Here is an 18,956-nt window from a genome sequence, read left to right as displayed (position 1 = left end):
GGAGTTTAACAAAATTTATCTTTTTGCTTAGACCATAAGACCATAAGACATAGGAGTGGAAGTAAGGCCATTTGGCCCATCAGGTCCACTCCACCATTTAAATCATGGCTGATGGGCATTTCAACTCCACTTCCCTGCACTCTCCCCGTAGCCCTTGATTCCTTCTGAGATCAAGAATTTGTCGATCTCTGCCTTGAAGGCATCCAACGTCCCGTCCTCCACTGCACTCCGTGGCAATGAATTCCACAAGCCCACCACTCTCTGGCTGAAGAAATGTTGTCTCATTTCAGTTTTAAATATAGCCCTTCTAATTTTAAGGCTGTGCCCACGGGTCCTAGTCTCCCCGCCTAACGGAAACAACTTCCGAGCGTCCAACCCTTCTAAACCATACATTATCTTGTAAGTTTCTATTAGACCTCCCCTCAACCTTCTAAACTCTAATGAGTACAATCCCAGGATCCTTAGCCGTTCATCATACGTTAAACCTACCATTCCAGGGATCATCCATGAGAATTTCTGCTGGACACGCTCCAGGGCTAGTATGTCCTTCCTGATGTGTGAGGCCCAAAATTGGACACAGTATTCTAAATGGGGCTGAACTAGAGCTTTATAAAGCCTCAGAAGCACATCGCTGCTTTTATATTCCAACCTTCCTGAGATAAATGACAACATTACATTTGCTTTCTTAATTACGGACTCTACCTGCAAGTTAACCTTCAGAGAATCCTGGACCAACACTCCCAGATCCCTTTGTACTTCTGCTTTGTGCATTTTCTCACCATTTAGAAAATAGTCCATACCTGTATTCTTTTTTCCAAAGTGCAAAACCTCACATTTACTCACATTGAATTTTGTCAGCCATTTCCTGGACCACTCTCCTAAACTGTCTAAATCTTTCTGCAGCTTCCCCAACTCCTCAGTACTACCTGCCTGTCCACGTATCTTTGTATCATTGGCAAAAATTTTGCCAGAATGCCCCCAGTCCCTTCATCCAGATCATTAATGTATAAGATGAACAGCTGCGGCCCCAACACTGAACCCTGCGGGACACCACTCGTCACCGGTTGCCATTCCGAAAAAGAGCCTTTTATCCCAACTCTCTGCCTTCTGTCAGACAGACAATCCTCAATCCAAGCCAGTAGCACACCGCGAACACCATGGGCCCTCACCTTGCTCAGCAGCCTCCCCTGAGACACTGTATCAATGGCCTTTTGGAAGTCTAGATAGATAACAACTACTGGGTTTCCCTGGTCTAACATACTTGTGTCCGCTTCAAAGAATTCTAACAGGTTTGTCAGGCACGACCTCCCCTTACTAAATCCATACTGACTTGTTCTAATCTGACCCTGCACATCCAAGAATTTAGAAATCTCATCCTTGACAATGGATTCTAGAATTTTACCAACTGCCGAGGTTAGGCTAATCGGCCTATAATTTTCCATCTTTTGCCTTGATCCTTTCTTAAACAAGGGGGTTACAATAGCAATTTTCCAATCATCTGGGACTTTCCCTGACTCTAGTGATTTTAGAAAGATCACAACCAAAGCCTCCGCTATTTCCTCAGCCACCTCCCTCAGAACTCAACGATGTAGCCCATCTTGGCAAGGAGATTTATCAATTTTTAGACCTTTTAGCTTTTCTGGCACTTTCTCTTTTGTAATGCCTACCATCCTCAACTCTGCCACCTGGCTCTCCCCAATTGTTGGCAAAATACTCATGTCTTCCACTGTGAAGACTGACGCAAAATATTTATTAAGTTCTTCAGCTATTTCCTTATCTCCCATCACTAGCCTTCCAGCATCAATTTGGAGAGGCCCAATATCTACTTTTGCCTCTCGTTTGTTTCTTATGTATTGAAAGAAGCTTTTACTATCATTTCTAATATTACTAACCAGCCTACCTTTATATTTGATCCTCTCCTTCCTTATTTCTCTCTTTGTTCTCCTCTGTTTGTTTTTGTAGCCTTCCCAATCTTCTGATTTCCCAGTGCTCTTGGCCACTTTATAGGCTGTCTCTTTTTCCTTGATATATTTCCTGACTTCCTTTGTCAGCCATGGCTATCTAATCCCACCCCAGATAATCTTTCTTTTCATTGGGATGAACCTCTGTACCGTGTCCTCAATTATACCCAGAAACTCCTGCCATTGTTGCTCTACTGTCTTCCCCGCTAGGCTCTGCTTCCAGTCGATTTTCATCAATTCCTCTCTCATGCCCCTGTAATTACCTTTATTTAACTGTAATACCATTACATCCGATTTTGCCTTCTCTCTTTCAAACTGCAGACTGAACTCTACCATATTATCATCGCTGCCTCCTAAGTGTTCCCTTACTTTAAGGCCTTTTATAAAGTCTGGCTCATTACATAGCACTAAGTCCAGAATAGCCTGCTCCCTTGTGGGCTCCATCACAAGCTGTTCCAAAAAGACATCCTGCAAACATTCCATGAATTCCTTTTCTTTGGATCCACCGGCAACATTATTCACCCAATCCACCTGCATATTGAAGTCCCCCATGATCACCACGACCTTGCCTTTCTGACCTATCCTATCTATTTCTCAGTGCATCTTGCACCCCTGGTCCTGATCACTGTTAGGAGGTCTGAACATAACTGCCATTATAGTTTTTTAGCCTTTGTGGTTCCTCAATTCCACCGACACAGACTCCACATCTTCTGACCCGATGTCATTCAGTGCAGTAGATTTAATTTCATTCTTAACTAACAAGGCAACCCCACCCCCTCTGCCCACCTCCCTGTCTTTTCGATATGTTGTGAATCCTTGGATTCTGCCAGTCCTGAACTCCCTGCAACGATGTCTCTGTGATGCCTACCACATCATAATCATTCAAGAGGATTTGTGCTGTTAATTCATCTACTTTGTTGCAAATACTACGAGCATTTAGATAAAGTGCCTTAATGCTAACATTCTTATCATTATTAGAGAGGTTGTAAATCCCAAGCTGTCTTAAGCTATACTTCCTTTTTGCTGTATTCCTAGTTTGCTTTGAGCTTAAATCCACCTGTACACATGCTATCCTGTTGCTTATCTTTCCATTTAATTCCATACTCCCTGTCTCTTTCACTTTCCCTCCCCCCCCGACCCATAAGTTTTAAGTCCTACTGACCACCCTATTTATCCTATTTGCTAGAACACTGGCTCCAGATCGGTTCAGGTGGTGACCGTCCCAACGGTACAGATCCCCCCGGTTCCAAAACTAATGCCAATGCCCCGTGAAATGGAATCCCTCTTTCCCACACCAATCCCTTAGCCACGTGTTTACTTCCCTAACTTACTTTTTCCTATGCCAATTGGCACGTGGCTCGGGCAGTAATCCAGAGATTATGACCCTTGAGGGCCTGTACTTCAATTTCTTTCCTAGTGCTTCATAATCCCTGAACAGGTCCTCTACCCTAGCTTTGCCTATGTTGCTAGCCCCAACATGGACCACAACAACTGGATCCTCCCCCTCCCGCTCCAATATCCTTTCAACCCGGTCGGAGATGTCCCGCACCCTGGCACCAGGCAGGCAACACACCATGCGGGACTCCCAGTCCAGCTTGTATAGGATACTATCTGTCCCCCGAATAATAGAATCCCCTACAACAACTACCTGTCTTTTTGCTCCCCGCCCTTGAATGGCCTTCTGCACCACGGTTCCTCTTTGTATATTATGACCATCCAATTCTATTCACACTTATCATTTTGCAAATATTGTAGTAAGAATTACACTCCAAAGGGCTAGATTGTCCATCATTCATACTTAACTGTAGAAAAATCGAGTTTGCACTCCCATAGTAATTATGTTCATTAACCTACTATATTAAAATATCCTTCCAGTTGCAATTGTTTCCATGTTACAGCTCATAAAGTACTGTCTAAATGATACCTAGGAAATGATAATCTTTCTATGTAAATAAGCTACCACTGTTGTACAAATGCACTTGATCACTAAAATTATTTTTTAAACTAATGCTTACTTCATATCGCCTCCAATCATTTAAGTTGTGTCACAAAGCAATGTAACTAAAAATTGCTTTACGTCTTTCCTATGTTGTCAGAAATAGGGTATTAGGCGAACCTGTAGGTTATGGTGAGAGATGAAATCAAACGCATGTTTAAAAGAATTGTCGCACCTTTTCGTAATATCTGAAACAGGATTGTAAGTCAGTAGATTTTGTCCACATAAGAATGTAGTCTACAATTATTTCGAGACTGTGGAATATGTCTATTAAACGATTGCTCAAGTTTCTGAAAAAGAACCTCAGTTTCGTTTGCATTTTTTAATCCTAAATTCTCATATTAGTAGAGGAAATAGTACATGACAATATATAAAGGACCACAGCAAATTTGAATCCAGAACAGATAAGAACCCAGGAAAAATAAACAACAAGTACAATTTATACTAAAATAACTTTTACCTAGTGGCAAATTATATTTTACAATAACAGAATTTTTGCCTTTTTTATTGTCTTATAATTTTAGTCACACAGTAAATTGCCAAGGACCATTACTAAAAATATCATTTTTCTGATTACCTTATGTTACTGTTATGTAATTACAGCCAGACATTAATTTAAGAATGATGACTGACAGTCAGTCCGAAGGTGAACAGCCTTCTGCACATGGAAATGAACAAACTAGCTACGATTATGAATATGTCACTTCCTCCAGCCTAGAAGACTTACGGCATTTGAAAATTTATCCTGCTAAGCCAATGATTATGCAGTCAGTTTACGCAGGTAATTGTACACAGCTATGTTTTGCTCTTATTTCAATATCCTTATTACAAAGCTGCTTGTGCTGACAACGAACAAAATAATTTTTGTTTGAGCCAATTTTTTTGTTACTCAACATTAAAGTCAATGCTGTTTCAGAGATAATAGATGCTGGAGAATCTGAGATAACAAGGTGTAGAGCTGGATGAACACAGCAGGCCAAGCAGCATCAGAGGTGCAGGAAAGCTGACGTTTCGGGCCTAGACCCTTCTTTAGAAATAGGGGACGGCAAGGGCTTCTGAAATAAATAAGGAGACAGGGGGAAGTGGATAGAAGATGGGTAGAGGAGAAGATAGGTGGAGAGGAGACAGACGGGTCAAAGAGGCGGGAATGGAGCCAGTAAGGGTGAGTGGAGGTGGGAAGTTAGGGAGGGGATAGGTCAGTCCAGGGAGGACGGACAGATCAAGGGGGTGGGATGAGGGGATAGGTGGGAGGACTGACAGGTTAGGGAGGCGGGGACAAGCTAGGCTGGTTTTGGGATGTGGTGGGGGAGGGGAGGCTTTGAAGCTTTTGAAGTCCATATTGATATCATTGGGCTGCAGGGTTCCCAAGCGGAATATGAGGTGCTGTTCCTGCAACCTTCAGGTGGCACCATTGTGGCACTGCAGGAGGCCCATGATGGACATGTCATCTAAAGAATGGGAGGGGGAGTTGAAATGGTTGGCAACTGGGAGGTGCAGTTGTTTAGTGCAAACCGAGCGTAGGTGTTCTGTAAAGCCATTGCTTGGTTGCCCCGATGGAGAGGAGGGCACAATGGGAACAGCAGATACAGTATACCACATTATCATATGTGCAGGTGAACATCTGCTTGATGTGGGAAGTTTTCTTGGGGGTTGGGATGGGGGTGAGGGGGGAGGTATAGGGTTGCAGGGAAAAGTGCCGGGTGTGGTGGGGCTGGAGGGGACTGTGGAGCGGACAAGGGAGTCACGGAGAGAGTGGTCCCTCCGGAAATCAGACAAGGGTGGGGTTGGAAAAAAGTTTTTGGTGGTAGGGTCAGATTGCAGATGGCAGTGTCAGAGGATGATGCGTTGAATCCGGAAGTTGGTGAGGATGAAGGGATTCTATTTTGGCAGTTATTGTGGGGAGAGGGTGTGAGAGATGAGTTATGGGATATGTGGGAGACAGGATTGAGGGCATTCTCGACCACTGAGCAGGGGGACATTGCAGTCCTTGAAAAATAAGGATGTTTGAGATGTTCAGGAGTGAAATGCCTCATCCTCAGAGCAGATGCGGTGGAGATGAAGGAATTGGGAATAGGGGATGGTATTTTTGCAGGAAGGTGTGTTGGAGGAGGTGTATTGTAGGTAGCTGTGGGATTCGGTGGGCTTGAAATGGATATCGTTTTCTAGGTGGTTGCCTGAGATGGAGATGGAGAGGCCCAGGAAGGTGAGGGAGGTGTTAGAAATGGTCCAGGTGAAATTAAGTTTGGGGTGGAAGATGTTGGTGAAGTGGATGAACTGTTTGAGTTCCTCATGGGAGCACGATGTGGTGCTGATACAGTCATCACTGTAACGGAGGAAGAAGCGGGGTTTAGGGCCAGTGTAGGTATGGAAGAGAGGTTGTTCCACGTAACCTACAAAGGGTCAGGCATAGCTTGGGCCCATGTGGGTACCCAAGGCCACCCCCTTTGTCTGTAGGAAGTGGGAGGAATTGAAAGGGAAGTTGTTGAGGGTGAGGACGAGTTCAGATAAGCAGATGAGGGTATCAGTGGAGGGGACTGGTTGGGCCTATGGGGCAGGAAGAAGTGGTGGGCTTTAGGCCATCTACATGGGGAACGCAGGTGTAAAGGGACTGGATGCCCATGGTAAAGAGGTGTTGGGGTCTAGGGAATTGGAAGTTTTGGAGGAGGTGAAGGGCGTAGATGGTGTCACCGACGTACGTAGGGAGTTCCTGGCTCAAGGGGGAGAAAATGGGGTCCAGATAGGTGGAGATATGTTCAGTGGGGGAGGAGCAGGCGGAGACAATGGGTCAACCAGGGCAGTCAGGTTTGTGGACTTTGGGAAGGAGATGGAAGTAGGCAGTGCGGGGTTGGGGGCTGGGGATTAGAGGCTGCGGGTGGGAGGTCACCTGAGGTGAGGAGTTTGTGAATGGTTTGGGAGATGATGATTTGGTGCTCGGGGTTGGGGTCACGATCAAGGGGGCGATAGCAGGAGGTGTCAGAGAGTCGGCACCTGGGCTCGACGATGTCGAAGTCAGTGTGCCATACTACAACTGCACCTCCCTTGCCTGCAGGTTTTATGGTGAGGTTGGGATTGGAGCGGAGATAGCAGAGGGCTGCACATTCTGTGGGGAGAGGTTGGAGTGGGTGAGAGGGGTGGAGAGGTTGAGACGATTTATGTCACGACAGCTGTTGGAGATGAAGAGGCTGTGGGAGGGTAGGAGGCCTTGGGGTGGTGTGTTGGAGGTGGGATAAGGGGTCAGTAGGGAGAGGGTTAGGCTTACGGTTAAAGAAGTAAGCGCGGAGGCGGGGGCGGCCGAAAAACTGTTTAATGTCCAAGCGTGACTGGTATTCGTTGATGAGTGGGTGGAGTGGGACAGAGGTGAGTCCTTTACTGAGGACTGACCATTTGTCCTCAGCGAGGGGGAGGTCTGGGTGGGTGGTGAAGAATCGTCAGGGCTGGGTGCTATTGTCTCTACCGGAGCTGCTGGCTGTGGAGGTGGTGGGCAGAGTGATGTCAGTGTTGGCGGTTGGTGGAGTGACTTCAGCATTGGTGGTGGGAGGAGTTGCGTCGGTGTTGGTGGTGGGCGGAGTGGCATCAGTGTCGGTGGTGGGCGGAGTGGCGTCAGTGTTGGTGGTGGGTGGAGTTGCGTCGGTGTTGGCAGTGGGTGGAGTTGCGTCGGTGTTGGTGGTGGGTGGAGTTGCGTCGCTGTTGGTGGTGGGTGGAGCTGCATCGGTGTCGGTGGTGGGCAGAATGGCATCAGTGCTGGTGGTGGGCGGAGTTGCATCGGTGTTGGCGGTGGGCGGAGTTGCGTCGGTGTTGACAGTGGGCGGAGTTGCATCGGTGTTGGTGGTGGGCGGAGTTGCGCGGAATTGGCGGTGGGTGGAGTGATGTCGGCGTCGGCAGTGAGGGGAGCGGAGTCGGTCGGTACATCCTGGATGTTGGTTGTGGCGCCAGCAGCAGTGTCGGCAGTAACGTCCTCTGTGTCTGTGGTGTTAGCCCCGGAAATGGAGGTGCCACAATGATGCCACCTGAAAGTTGCAGGAACAGTGCCTCATATTCCGCTTGGAAACCCTGCAGCCCAATGGTATCAATGTGGACTTCACAAGGTTCAAAATCTCCCCTTCCCCCACTGCATCCCAAAACCAGCCCAGCTCGTCCCCGCCTCCCGAACCTGTCCTCCCTCCCACCTATCCGCTCTTCCCACCTCAAGCCCCACCCCCATCTTCTACCTACTAGCCTCAGTCCACATGAAAGTCAATGCCTCTTTTTTATACACAATTGAAAGATAGTTGCCAAAGAGAAATTGGTTACACTATAGGCCCATGTGAATAGTTCAATACATATACCTGCCATGATATGATACTGAGTCATATAGAGAAGAAATATCTGAAATATGATCCCAAGAGGAGAGACTTGAGCTCAGGAGACAAATAATCTGGATTACATGAGACACACTATCTCAAGGGCAGAAGGAGAAAATATCCACAGGTTTTTTTTGCCTGATTGCTAGTAATGACTTATGTCTAAAAGTGCATGTATTTTATGTAAACTCACAGAATAAAATCAATGTGCTCTCCTAGAATATTTTTGATTACCTAAGGAGGTTGAAGAGCAACATTGCGTTAATTTTTTTTTCCCTGAATTGGCCTGACATTTTAATGTGATTTTTCATTGCTCTCTACATTGTTGCAAATGGGTACGGAGTCTATGATATGTTTGCATTGCTGATAGGAACTACATGGATCAACAGCATATGTCGTCACATTTAACTGAATTGTGCACTTTTACGTCTAAGTGGATTCTTTTCCATGAGGTGGATTCTCTCTGCGGGGTTCAGTGGGTTTCTTGCCTCAACTTACCAAATACATCTCATTAACTGCTTGCCCTACCTCTATAGCACACCTGTTGTCCAATTCTCGCCCGATTCTACCATCTGTCATAGCCGTAACAACACACCATTGCCAGGATATCCCAGAATGCACTGACATCTGCTGTCATCATCTTCAAAAGGTCATTATGCGCCCAGAGAAGCATGGTTAGTCCTGACCTGCTCCATATGTTTCCTGTCATTTGCCCCAGACAGGGCAGAGAAAGGAAAATTGGTGACCACCCCCCAACCCCACCCTGTGCGCAGGATCTGGAGGTCCTTCTTGCAGTGTTGTTGCAGATATCCTCTTCTCCAGGACCAACAGATAGGTCCACAATAATAGGCCATGCCATCCAGGTCAGTGCAGGAGGAGGGAATAATCCCTCTTAATAAGCAGCTCCCTGCTATCCCTGGCAATCCCATCTCGATGTCCACAAAATAGGCAAATGATGCAACAAGTTGCTGTCACCAACAAGGTAGGCCTCACTTTCTTCTCTCATGATTTTGTCCTATTGCGAGCTCAAACCCACATTATCAAGGCCCTGTAAGATTCAACTCACAGTGCTTTTATCATAACAAAAATCCTTAAGTGCTTCACAGGAGTATTATAAAGGAAAGCTTGACACCGCATCAGGTGATATTTGGATAAAAGGCAGGTCAATGTTTTAGGTTTAAAGAAGTGTCTTCAAAGAGATTTGGGGAGGGAATTCCAAGCCAAAAAGCTGAGAGTTGGAGACATGGTCACCAATGGCCGAGTAATTAAAATTACGGTGGCTTAAGAGACAAGAATTAGAGAGTCCTGAAAGTGGAATTGATTACACAGATAAGGAGGAAGAGGTAGTGCTATGGAAACAATGTTGAGAGTTGAGATGTTTCTAACCAGGAGCCAAGAGTACATGAACGGAACCTTGATGAAAGTAAGAACACACACAGCCTCGTTTTGAAAATCACAGGTTCACAGAGGATATAATTGAGGAAACCGGGTGCTGGGAGGGGCGAGATTGCCCCATCATTACCTCTTCTTCTTATATTTCTCCCTGTTCAAAGTTCCCCTGAAAGCTTACATGTATGAGCTTTCATTGACTTCATCGAATTTTACCAGACAGCCACTGAATTTAAATCTGCAACTTTCCAATCACAGCTCCTCTTTTAAAAACATATCTTGGACTAAGCTGGAGAAATATCCATAAACAGTTTGGGGTTTTGATCCATCATCATAACAGGGTGGAGGACAATATAAAGGTGAAATCAGAGATGGCCTTATCTGTGATTGATATGATGGCATTAGTAACATGACATGTGATGGGAAGTGAAAAGGGTGGCTGTGAGTGTAGGTTGAGAAGTTTACAAGGTGGGAAAAATTCAGGGAGGATATGCGCTCTGGACTTAGTGAAGAGAGAGCAAGATGAGTTTAGACAGAGGTTGAAATGACCAAGGATGTGAAATCACTTGGTGCAGGAGGAAAGAGAGAAAAGCAATGATGATATCGTTGTGAAAAGAATACTTTTATATGACTTGGCTGTGTGGTGGGGACCAAGGATTATAAATGAATAAAAGGAGTTGGAACAGGATGAAATGAAAAAAGGAGAAAGTCCTAGAGAAGGAGAGAAACAGACTAAAAGTTGTGATTTGGGGATTAGAGCCACACGACACCACCACAGAAAGGGCTGATCAAAGGATGGGCCCTTTTTCTGTCCACCATTTTGGTGTGTTTGGAAGTCTGGGAGTAATTACTACAATGCTCGCCAAGGGAATATAGCTGTTGGGCTTGAAACCAGGGCCTAATAGATTCAATTGACTACGAGATTCATGGCTGGGGTTGTTAACCTGGGCCAGTCATGGAGTCCCGACTGACAGATATAAACAGGAGATTCAGAGAGCCTCGTCATTCTAGGGACTGTGTACCTGTAAATGAAGGGTGTCTCGGTGACGGTTTACTGGTCTCTGTGCAGATATTTCAATAGCCATTACTGGGATCACCGAAGAAAACAAAAAATCTCCATAACTTATTAAATATTTGTCAATGAAATGTGGGGGAAATGGTTCATGTCTTGGAAAATCTGAATCAATGTATTCAAGGGACAAAGGAAGACAACTTAAGCAACATTCGATGAAAATGTATCGTTGTATATTATTTCTGGGCTGGGTGTGTTGTGTCAGTACTTACAGCTCTTTCTATATAACAGGGATTCATTATCTGAAAATTAGACACTGTTGCCCTCCAGTGCCTAAAAATGGATGTTACTCTATATGAGTGCCATGTCTGTGTGTTCATGTGTGTGTGTGAGAGAGAGAAAGAGCGAGAGAGAGAACAATGGGGAAGGTAAATTTAATTTGAAGGAGCTCATAGGTTTGGTGGAGGACTGAGGTTAAATGCAGTAAAAAGTGTGATATCCTTTGAAAATAGCACTGAGCTCCCAACTTGCTCATTTAAACCTTTCACACGTTGCCTATTAATACAAAGCAGTAGCTCAATTTGAGTGATTATTCAGCCAAGTTTTAAACCAAACATCATGCCCACAGGTTTCCTGAACTGTCAAAAATGAGCAATTCAAAGCAGAGTGAGAACATAGTTATGGTCTGCAACTGATAAAGCACTGCAAATGAATACTCAAATTGCACAACTATGTTAGGGAGAAATTCCTACATTTTGGAAAGGTTTTGGGGAAGTGTGAAAAGTGAATTTGATTGGAACAAGGTTGAGGAGCAATATCTGTACGCACCAACATGAGCAACAAGAATAGCAGCCAGTGCCAGACACACACGTAACTGGATGTCAGAGTATGATGAAGCAGAGGGTTGCACCTCAGAGGAGGCACAACTCCTAACATTGTACACAGCAGGTCGTATGTTGTGCTCTCTGTTAGGATGGAATAGCAATGCTTCCAGATGTTCAGGCTATCAGGCCAGGTCTTCAATGAAGAAGACTTTGGGTAGTGAGGTCATAGAAGGATGGGTTAGCAAATTTGCAGATGATACGAAAGTCAATGGAGTTGTGGATAGTGCGGAAGGATGTTGCAGGTTACAGAGGGACATAGATAAGTTGCAGAGCTGGGCTGAGAGGTGGCAAATGGAGTTTAATGCGTAAAAGTGAGTTGATTCACTTTGGAAGGAGTAATAGGAATATAGAGTACTGGGCTAATGGTAAGATTCTTGGTAGTGTGGATGAGCAGAGAGATTTTGGTGTCCTTGTGCATAGATCCCTGAAAGTTGCCACCCAGGTTGATAGGGTTGTTAAGAAGGTGTACAGTGTGATACGTTTTTTTGGTAGAGGGATTGAGTTTTGGAGCCATGAGGCCATGTTGCAGCTGTACAAAACTCTGGTGCGGCCTCACTTGGAATATTGTGTACAGTTCTGGTCACCGTGTTAAAGGAAGAATGTGGAAGCATTGGAAAGGGTGCAGAGGAGATTTACCAGGATGTCGCCTGGTATGGAGGGAAGGTCTTATGAGGAAAGGCCTACGGACTTGAGGCTGTTTTCATTAGAGAGAAGAAGGTTAAGAGGTAACTTAATAAAGACATACAAGATGATCAGAGGATTAGATAGGGTGGACAGTGAGAGACTTTTCCCTCAGATGGTGATGGCTAGCATGAGGGGGCATAGCTTTAAATTGAGGGGTGTTTGATATAGGACAGATGTCAGAGGTAGGTTCTTTACTCAGAAAGTGGTAAGGGCATGGAATGCCCTGCCTGCAACAGGAGTAGACTTACCAACTTTGAGGGCATTTAAATGGCCATTGGATAATCATATGGATGATAATGGAATAGTGTAGGTTAGATGGGCTTCAGATTGGTTTCACAGGTCAGTGCAACATCGAATGTCAAAGGGCCTGTACTGTGCTGTAATATTCTACGTTCTACGTTCTGTAGTGACAATGCTTCAGCAATGGCTGCCATAGCCATCACCACTCTCAAGATTGTTACCTCCAGGTCTTTCTATGGCTGCGTTACAATCAGAAACAGGAACCTCTCACTCCACATTTATACAAATGCATGAAGCATGCTCAGAAAATTGTGAACTTTTCTTGAGTTAGCTCCAGTCAGAATGTGCAAACAGACTGGTGTCTCAGGCACAGGGCATTACCCACAGCACATTCATAGCAATCACAGGGTTACATTAGTGTGCTGTCACCTTAAGGGTATCCACACCATCAAGGTGCAACTGCTGCACAATCACAACATTAGAATTATTTCTGCAGGTCTATTCAGAATCTCCACAAAACAGTTTTGATCATTTTGTCCTGTAGCATTCAAAGCTCCCTGGCCATCTTGGATCCACGAGCAGAATTGAAGGGTGACTATTAGAAAACATTAGATATCCACTTCAAACCAGACTAATGCCAAAAAAAGCCTGAAAACTGAGGTTCAAAGTGCTGCAATGAATTCAATATGACCATCACGTATGATGAAGACGTGCTTGAGATGTCTGGATAGGTCTGCAAGAGTTATGTAATGAGAGCAATTCAGTATCAACTGTTCTGTTGCTCTGGAGATGCCTTACCACTTCAAGATTCACAATTTGTTTGTACCAGGGAACACATGTGAGGACCTCATGAAATAATAATTTTGCCTAAATCCAATGCCACTGACACAACCTGCAAATAGCCTATAATAACCAGTGCATATCTCCCTAGTGGTCCCCATCAATTCATTTCTCCCATTCATTATCAAGCAAGTTAAAAGGAAACTTGCCATCCAAATAACACAAGAATGGGGACTAAAAACCAAAAGAATTGCAGTTGCCAGAAATCAGAATCAGAAATGGAAACATAAGTTGCTGGAAAAGCTCAGCAGGTCTAGCAGCATTTGTGAAAAGAAATCAGAGTTAAAGTTTCGGGTCCGATGACCCTTCTCCTGAGACCTGTTCCAAGTAAGGGCTACTATATGCAAAACACTAACTCTGATTTCTCTTCATCGGTGCTGCCAGACCTGCTAAGATTTTCCAGTAGCTTCTGTTTTTGTTGTTGATAAGTATGGAGAAGATAGGGACATGCTACAGACTAATAAGACTCACATGATTCTGCTAAAGGTCGGAAACTTTACAATATAACATTTTTCCATAGAACCTGTACGTGCTTTACTTTCCCTTCCTATTATTGCTTTCAAGAGTTGTTGCTATAGCTTTGGCAGAAATAGGCAGACTGCTCAGATTCTTGGCCTGACTATGTTCTTGACTGATGATTGTAGCTGCTGCTAGAGACTGTTCCCCTGCATCTGTGTAGGGACAGGTTCCACTCTCAGGAGACAAGACCATGCGATGAGCAACTGTGTGAGTGACCAATGGCAGAGACGTGGAAACATATTGAATGGAGGCCACATTTCACTCAGCTGAAAGGCAATTTGGTACAAATTGGCACATAACAATGAGGCTTAAGACAGTGAATGTGTTCATAGAATCCCCACGGTGTGGAAGTAGGCCATTCCACACCAACCCTCCGAAAAGCATCCCACCTAGACCCACCCCCTAACCCTGTCACTGTAGCCATGAATTTCCCATGGCTAATCCACCCAACCTGCACATCTTTGGATGGTGGGAGGAAACCAGAGCACCCAGAGGAAACCCACACAGACACGGGGAGAATATATATTCGCCACATAGACACTTGCCCAAGTCTGGAATTGAATCCAGGTCCCTGGTGCAGTGAGGCAGCAGTACTAACCACTGCATCCCCAGTCAACCCTATCCTATTGAAGGCAGCCATGATCAAAGTACACATGAACTTATTTAATTACTAAATTTTATTTTCAATACAATGACCCTCTGTATCCATGCAAGAAGACATTAGTGCAATATCCTACAATATTATTGGCTCCTATTTCAAATGGACCCCTTCACTCCAACTCAAAGTTGGCCCGTTGAAAAGCTTGTTCTGTCAGCTATGAGCTGCAGCTCACTGATTATTCTCTTTGCTAATAACCCTTAGGATACATCGTATACATTAAACTTAGCAGAATGCCAATAAAGCTTGAATCATTCAATGAAAACTGAACTCATTGTATCGTTAGTTGCACCAAAGTGTGAAGATCTGTGCCGGTGTGCAATCTACATGGATCGTCCGACAACACATCCTCAGAATGAATTAGCTCCTCTGAGGATTCATCATCCGTGAACTCAGCTGCAAGTTTCAAGCAGTTATCAGCTGAGTTATCTATAGGGGATAATTCTGAGCCTTTCCCTTTCCTGAATTGTGCTTTGTTTTTGCTGTCCTGTAACTGAAAAGGACAGAGTTATGTGTGGCTGTAAAAACTGATGGAGACAGTGCATTCCACGAGGGTCACTATGAGGGAGAGGCATCAAATTACAAAAGGATGAAGGTGTATGGCAATGATGGCTGGAGATGTGACGGAGTGCAGAAAAAGAAAGTTATGGAAACATTTTATGAGTCTTGCCTTGTCTGGAGCATGTTCAACAAATTTTTGTTTTGTTTAGGCTGAAGGCTTGGATGGAGAAATGGCAGATGGAATTTAAGCCAGGCAAATGTGAGATTATATATTTTGGAAGGTATAATGCAGGAGGGAAGTATGCAGTAAATGGTAGAAACAGTAGAAGCATCAAAATACAAAATATAAAATATCGAGGTGTACAGGTCCACAATTCCTGAGAATGGCAACACAAGTAGATAAGGTTGTCAAAAATATGTACGGCATGCTTGCTGTTATCAATCAGAGCAAAGAAATTGGCAAGTTATGTTGCAGCTGTATAGAACTTTAATTTGGCCAGATTTGACATATTGCATACAGTTCTACTCACCCTGCTACAAGGAGGATGCAGAGGTTTTGAGGAGGATAACGAAGTAGGTTACCAAGATGTTCACTGGTTTGGAGGGTATTACTTAAGAGGAGATATTTGACAAACTCGGTTTGTTTTCACTTGGTAATCAGAGGCTGCGGGATGACCTAATAGAGGTTACACAATTATGAGAGACATGGACAGAATGGACAGTCGAAGTCTTTTTCCAATGTTAGTAATATCGATTACTAGGGACATAGGTTTAAGGTAAAAGGCAGAAAATTTAAAGGAGATCTGCAAGGCATGTTTCCTAAACAGAGGGTGATAAGTAGTATGTTTCAAGGATAGGCGATGGTCTATCACTAGACTATTAATCCAGAGACCCAAATAATGTTCTGGGGACTAGAACCCTGTCAGGGCAGATTATGGAATTTGAATTCAATAATAATTTGGAAACAAGAGCCTAATGATCACCATGAAACCATTGTCGATGATGAGGAAAAACCCATCTAGTTTACTAATGTCCTTTAGGGAAGGAAATCTGCCATCCTTAGCTGCTCTGTGCTACTTGTGACCCCAGACCCACAGCAATATGGGCAATTATGGATGGGCGATGAATGCATAGCTAGCAACACCGACATCCCATGAATGAGTTTTTAAAAATTCCTGGAATGTGCTGCCAGAAGGAGTGATAGAAGCAAATGCAATGACAAAGTTTAAGAGGCACCTTGACAAATATATGAAGCAGGGAATAGAGGGATATGGACCCAGTAGAAGCAAAAGGTTTTTAATTTAGAAAAGCATCCTGTGTTGACACATTCTTGGTGGACCTAATAGCTTGTTCATGTTCTGTACTGTTCTTTGTTCTCTTTGCAGGGAAGGGAATCTTAGCCTCAGTCTTCTGAACCCCTAGAAGTACATCAGGGAGGGATCATTAAGGGGGTAATGGGACCCCTAAATCCTGTCATGCTACCTTCGTCAACCCTTCCACTCCAAATACATTCTGTGCTGATATCATAGAATCATAGAATCCCTACAGTGTGTGAGCAAAACATTTGGCCCATCGAGTCCACACCAATCATCTGAAGAGGACACTGCCCAGACCCAACATGCCTACCCTAGTCTTGTAGCTCTACTTCTCATGGCTAATCCAACTAGTCTGCACATCCATGGATACTATGGGAAATTTGGCATCGCCAATCCACCTAACTTGCATATTTTTGTACCAAAGATACTGCACCCAGCTTAATTTCTTCCCTGCAACCCCAACCTACACAATTTGCTTCAGGTTCTAAGTAACTGTGACACGTTCATTCCAACACGCATTGCATTTTTTTTGAGAAATCATCCTTCATTTGATGGTACAAATGTGACATAATACACTCATGGAATTGAAAATTGAAGAAACTCAACCCTTGTTGAACAAATTTGACCACCCACCGCATCCTCTCTACACGTTAAATATTTTGCAATTGTTTAACAATAGTAATGAGAGACAAAATAATTTTGAATTTGTTTTGCTGTTTACAGATACGCGGTGCTTACCGGCAAGACCACCCGCACGACTTCCAAACGAAGGGCAACCCTCAGGCCACAGGTCCCAAGCAGCCATCAGACAGCAGTCAACAGTGAATGTACAGCCCAGGACACAGTGCAGGAGCAACAATGTAAGCAACAGTTGGAATTGTAGCTTGTCTGTGGTCTTACCTCCAAATTGTGCCAAGTGATACATAATTGAGAAACAAAAAAAAAGCAGAAAACACTGCAATTACCCAACAGGCCTAACCATATCTATGGACTCAGAAAGAGAATTAACGTTTTATGTCAGTAATCTTTAGCTGTTAACTCTGTGACCCACTCCACACTTGTTATGACCCGCTGGCTTGTCCAAATTCAAATTGAAAGCTCTCTGAAGATTTCACTCTCAAATATGAAATTTATTGTGGCTACTTCAGAGATGCTTTATGTGACAAATTCAAAAAGAGCAGCATGCTTTTGTATTAATTAGCTTTTATCATTTTAACTACTACTTGTTAGCGGAGCTTTACCCTCTACTGGAGTAAACTTGTGATAGCCAGAGAATGCAATGATAGAATTGAATCCGTTAAATGCTACATTGAATTCAGCAAGTTAGACAGCATCTACAAAGAGAGCTAGAAACTGAAATTTCCAGGCCCCAAAGAAATGTGTTTATAAATGGGGAACGGAGGAATAGACTGAATGAGCAGGAAACAAGGATCACAGCCCACTCTACAAAAATGGGCAGCCAGCTAGGGAGATTAAGGCCCCACATAATGGCCAGGTTTTGAATGCAACCACAGCTTCTTGCGGTCAGAGCAGGCCCCTCACTTTGTGTAGTGACAAACAACTCCTTCAAGACACACTCACATTGACAGAAGCTGTTGTAGCTGGGAGCCACAACGTGTTTGGGCAAACTGATGAAAGACCATTACCCTGAGTAGAGGTAGTAGGAACTGCAGACCGGCCCTAAACGTCAGCTTTCCTGCTCCTATGATGCTGCTTGGCCTGCTGTGTTCATCCAACTCTACACCTTGTTATCTCACATTACCATGAGTATTTGCTTTCACAGCAAAGGCTCCACCAAATGTGAATGGCTTCATTTTCAAATTTACAAATATCAACCCAGAGCATTTCCATGTGGAGGTGTAATTGCGAACGCCTTTATGATTCATCAGACTCCAACTGTCCTATGGGGATGCTGGCCATCCACTGAATTGAGCCGTCTTATTAACCCTCCTACTTCAGGAGAACTTATATTCACCACCCTTAATAGCATACCTTAATGGTCAGCCAACACAAAGGTCACTTCTGGAAAGCTACACCAGAGTGCGTCTTAATGATGTGAGTGAATGCGAGGCCCCAAAGGTCCTGATGCCAGGATCCCAGTGCTCACTAGGAAATTCAGCCTGAACTTTAACTTTGGTCACCTTAAACCAGAGATGGGGAAGGCTAGACACATCATATGGTTTAGACGGTGAGTAGATGAGGAAATAGAATGAAAGAGAAGATCTGTAATAGAGCAGAAACAAAGAAAGATTTGATAACAAGAGGATTAGGTCATTGACAATAGTGAAACTGGGAGCAAAGGGAGTCACAATGAGACATATAAAGAATGAAAAGATATGCTTCAGGGTCCAGTGAATGGCAGATCAGCGAACAGTTGCTATCCAAAGGCAATTAAAAAAAACAGTGAAATCAAAACCTGCAAAGAAAAATTACGAGATGGTAGAGATCAGAGACTCAAATTGTTGAACTCATGTTGATTCTGGAATGCAGAAAGTCCCTAGTTGAACGGTAAGGTAGAAATCAGAAAATGCTAGAAATATTCAGCACGTCAACTACAGTGATGAGGATTGGTATTATGAGGATGAAATGTGATCCAACTTCATTTAAAGCCTTTAT

General features: G+C 44.1%; 1 protein-coding gene across 1 annotated transcript in view; it reads left to right on the top strand.

Moving 5' to 3' along the window:
• The window catches only part of LOC125454423 (cytokine-dependent hematopoietic cell linker-like), a 134,310-nt gene that overhangs the window by 62,763 nt on the left and 52,591 nt on the right, over nucleotides 1-18,956 (top strand). Inside the window, exons 5-6 of the mRNA XM_048535161.2 lie at nucleotides 4,561-4,738; nucleotides 17,064-17,200. Coding sequence (XP_048391118.2) covers nucleotides 4,561-4,738; nucleotides 17,064-17,200 — 315 coding nt within the window. The remainder of the gene's footprint in view (nucleotides 1-4,560; nucleotides 4,739-17,063; nucleotides 17,201-18,956) is intronic.

This window comes from Stegostoma tigrinum, chromosome 1 (genome assembly GCF_030684315.1).
Source record: "Stegostoma tigrinum isolate sSteTig4 chromosome 1, sSteTig4.hap1, whole genome shotgun sequence".
Taxonomy (NCBI): domain Eukaryota; kingdom Metazoa; phylum Chordata; class Chondrichthyes; order Orectolobiformes; family Stegostomatidae; genus Stegostoma; species Stegostoma tigrinum.
The sequence above is the reverse complement of the archived record's forward strand: the minus strand, read 5'-3'. Positions and strand labels throughout refer to the sequence as shown.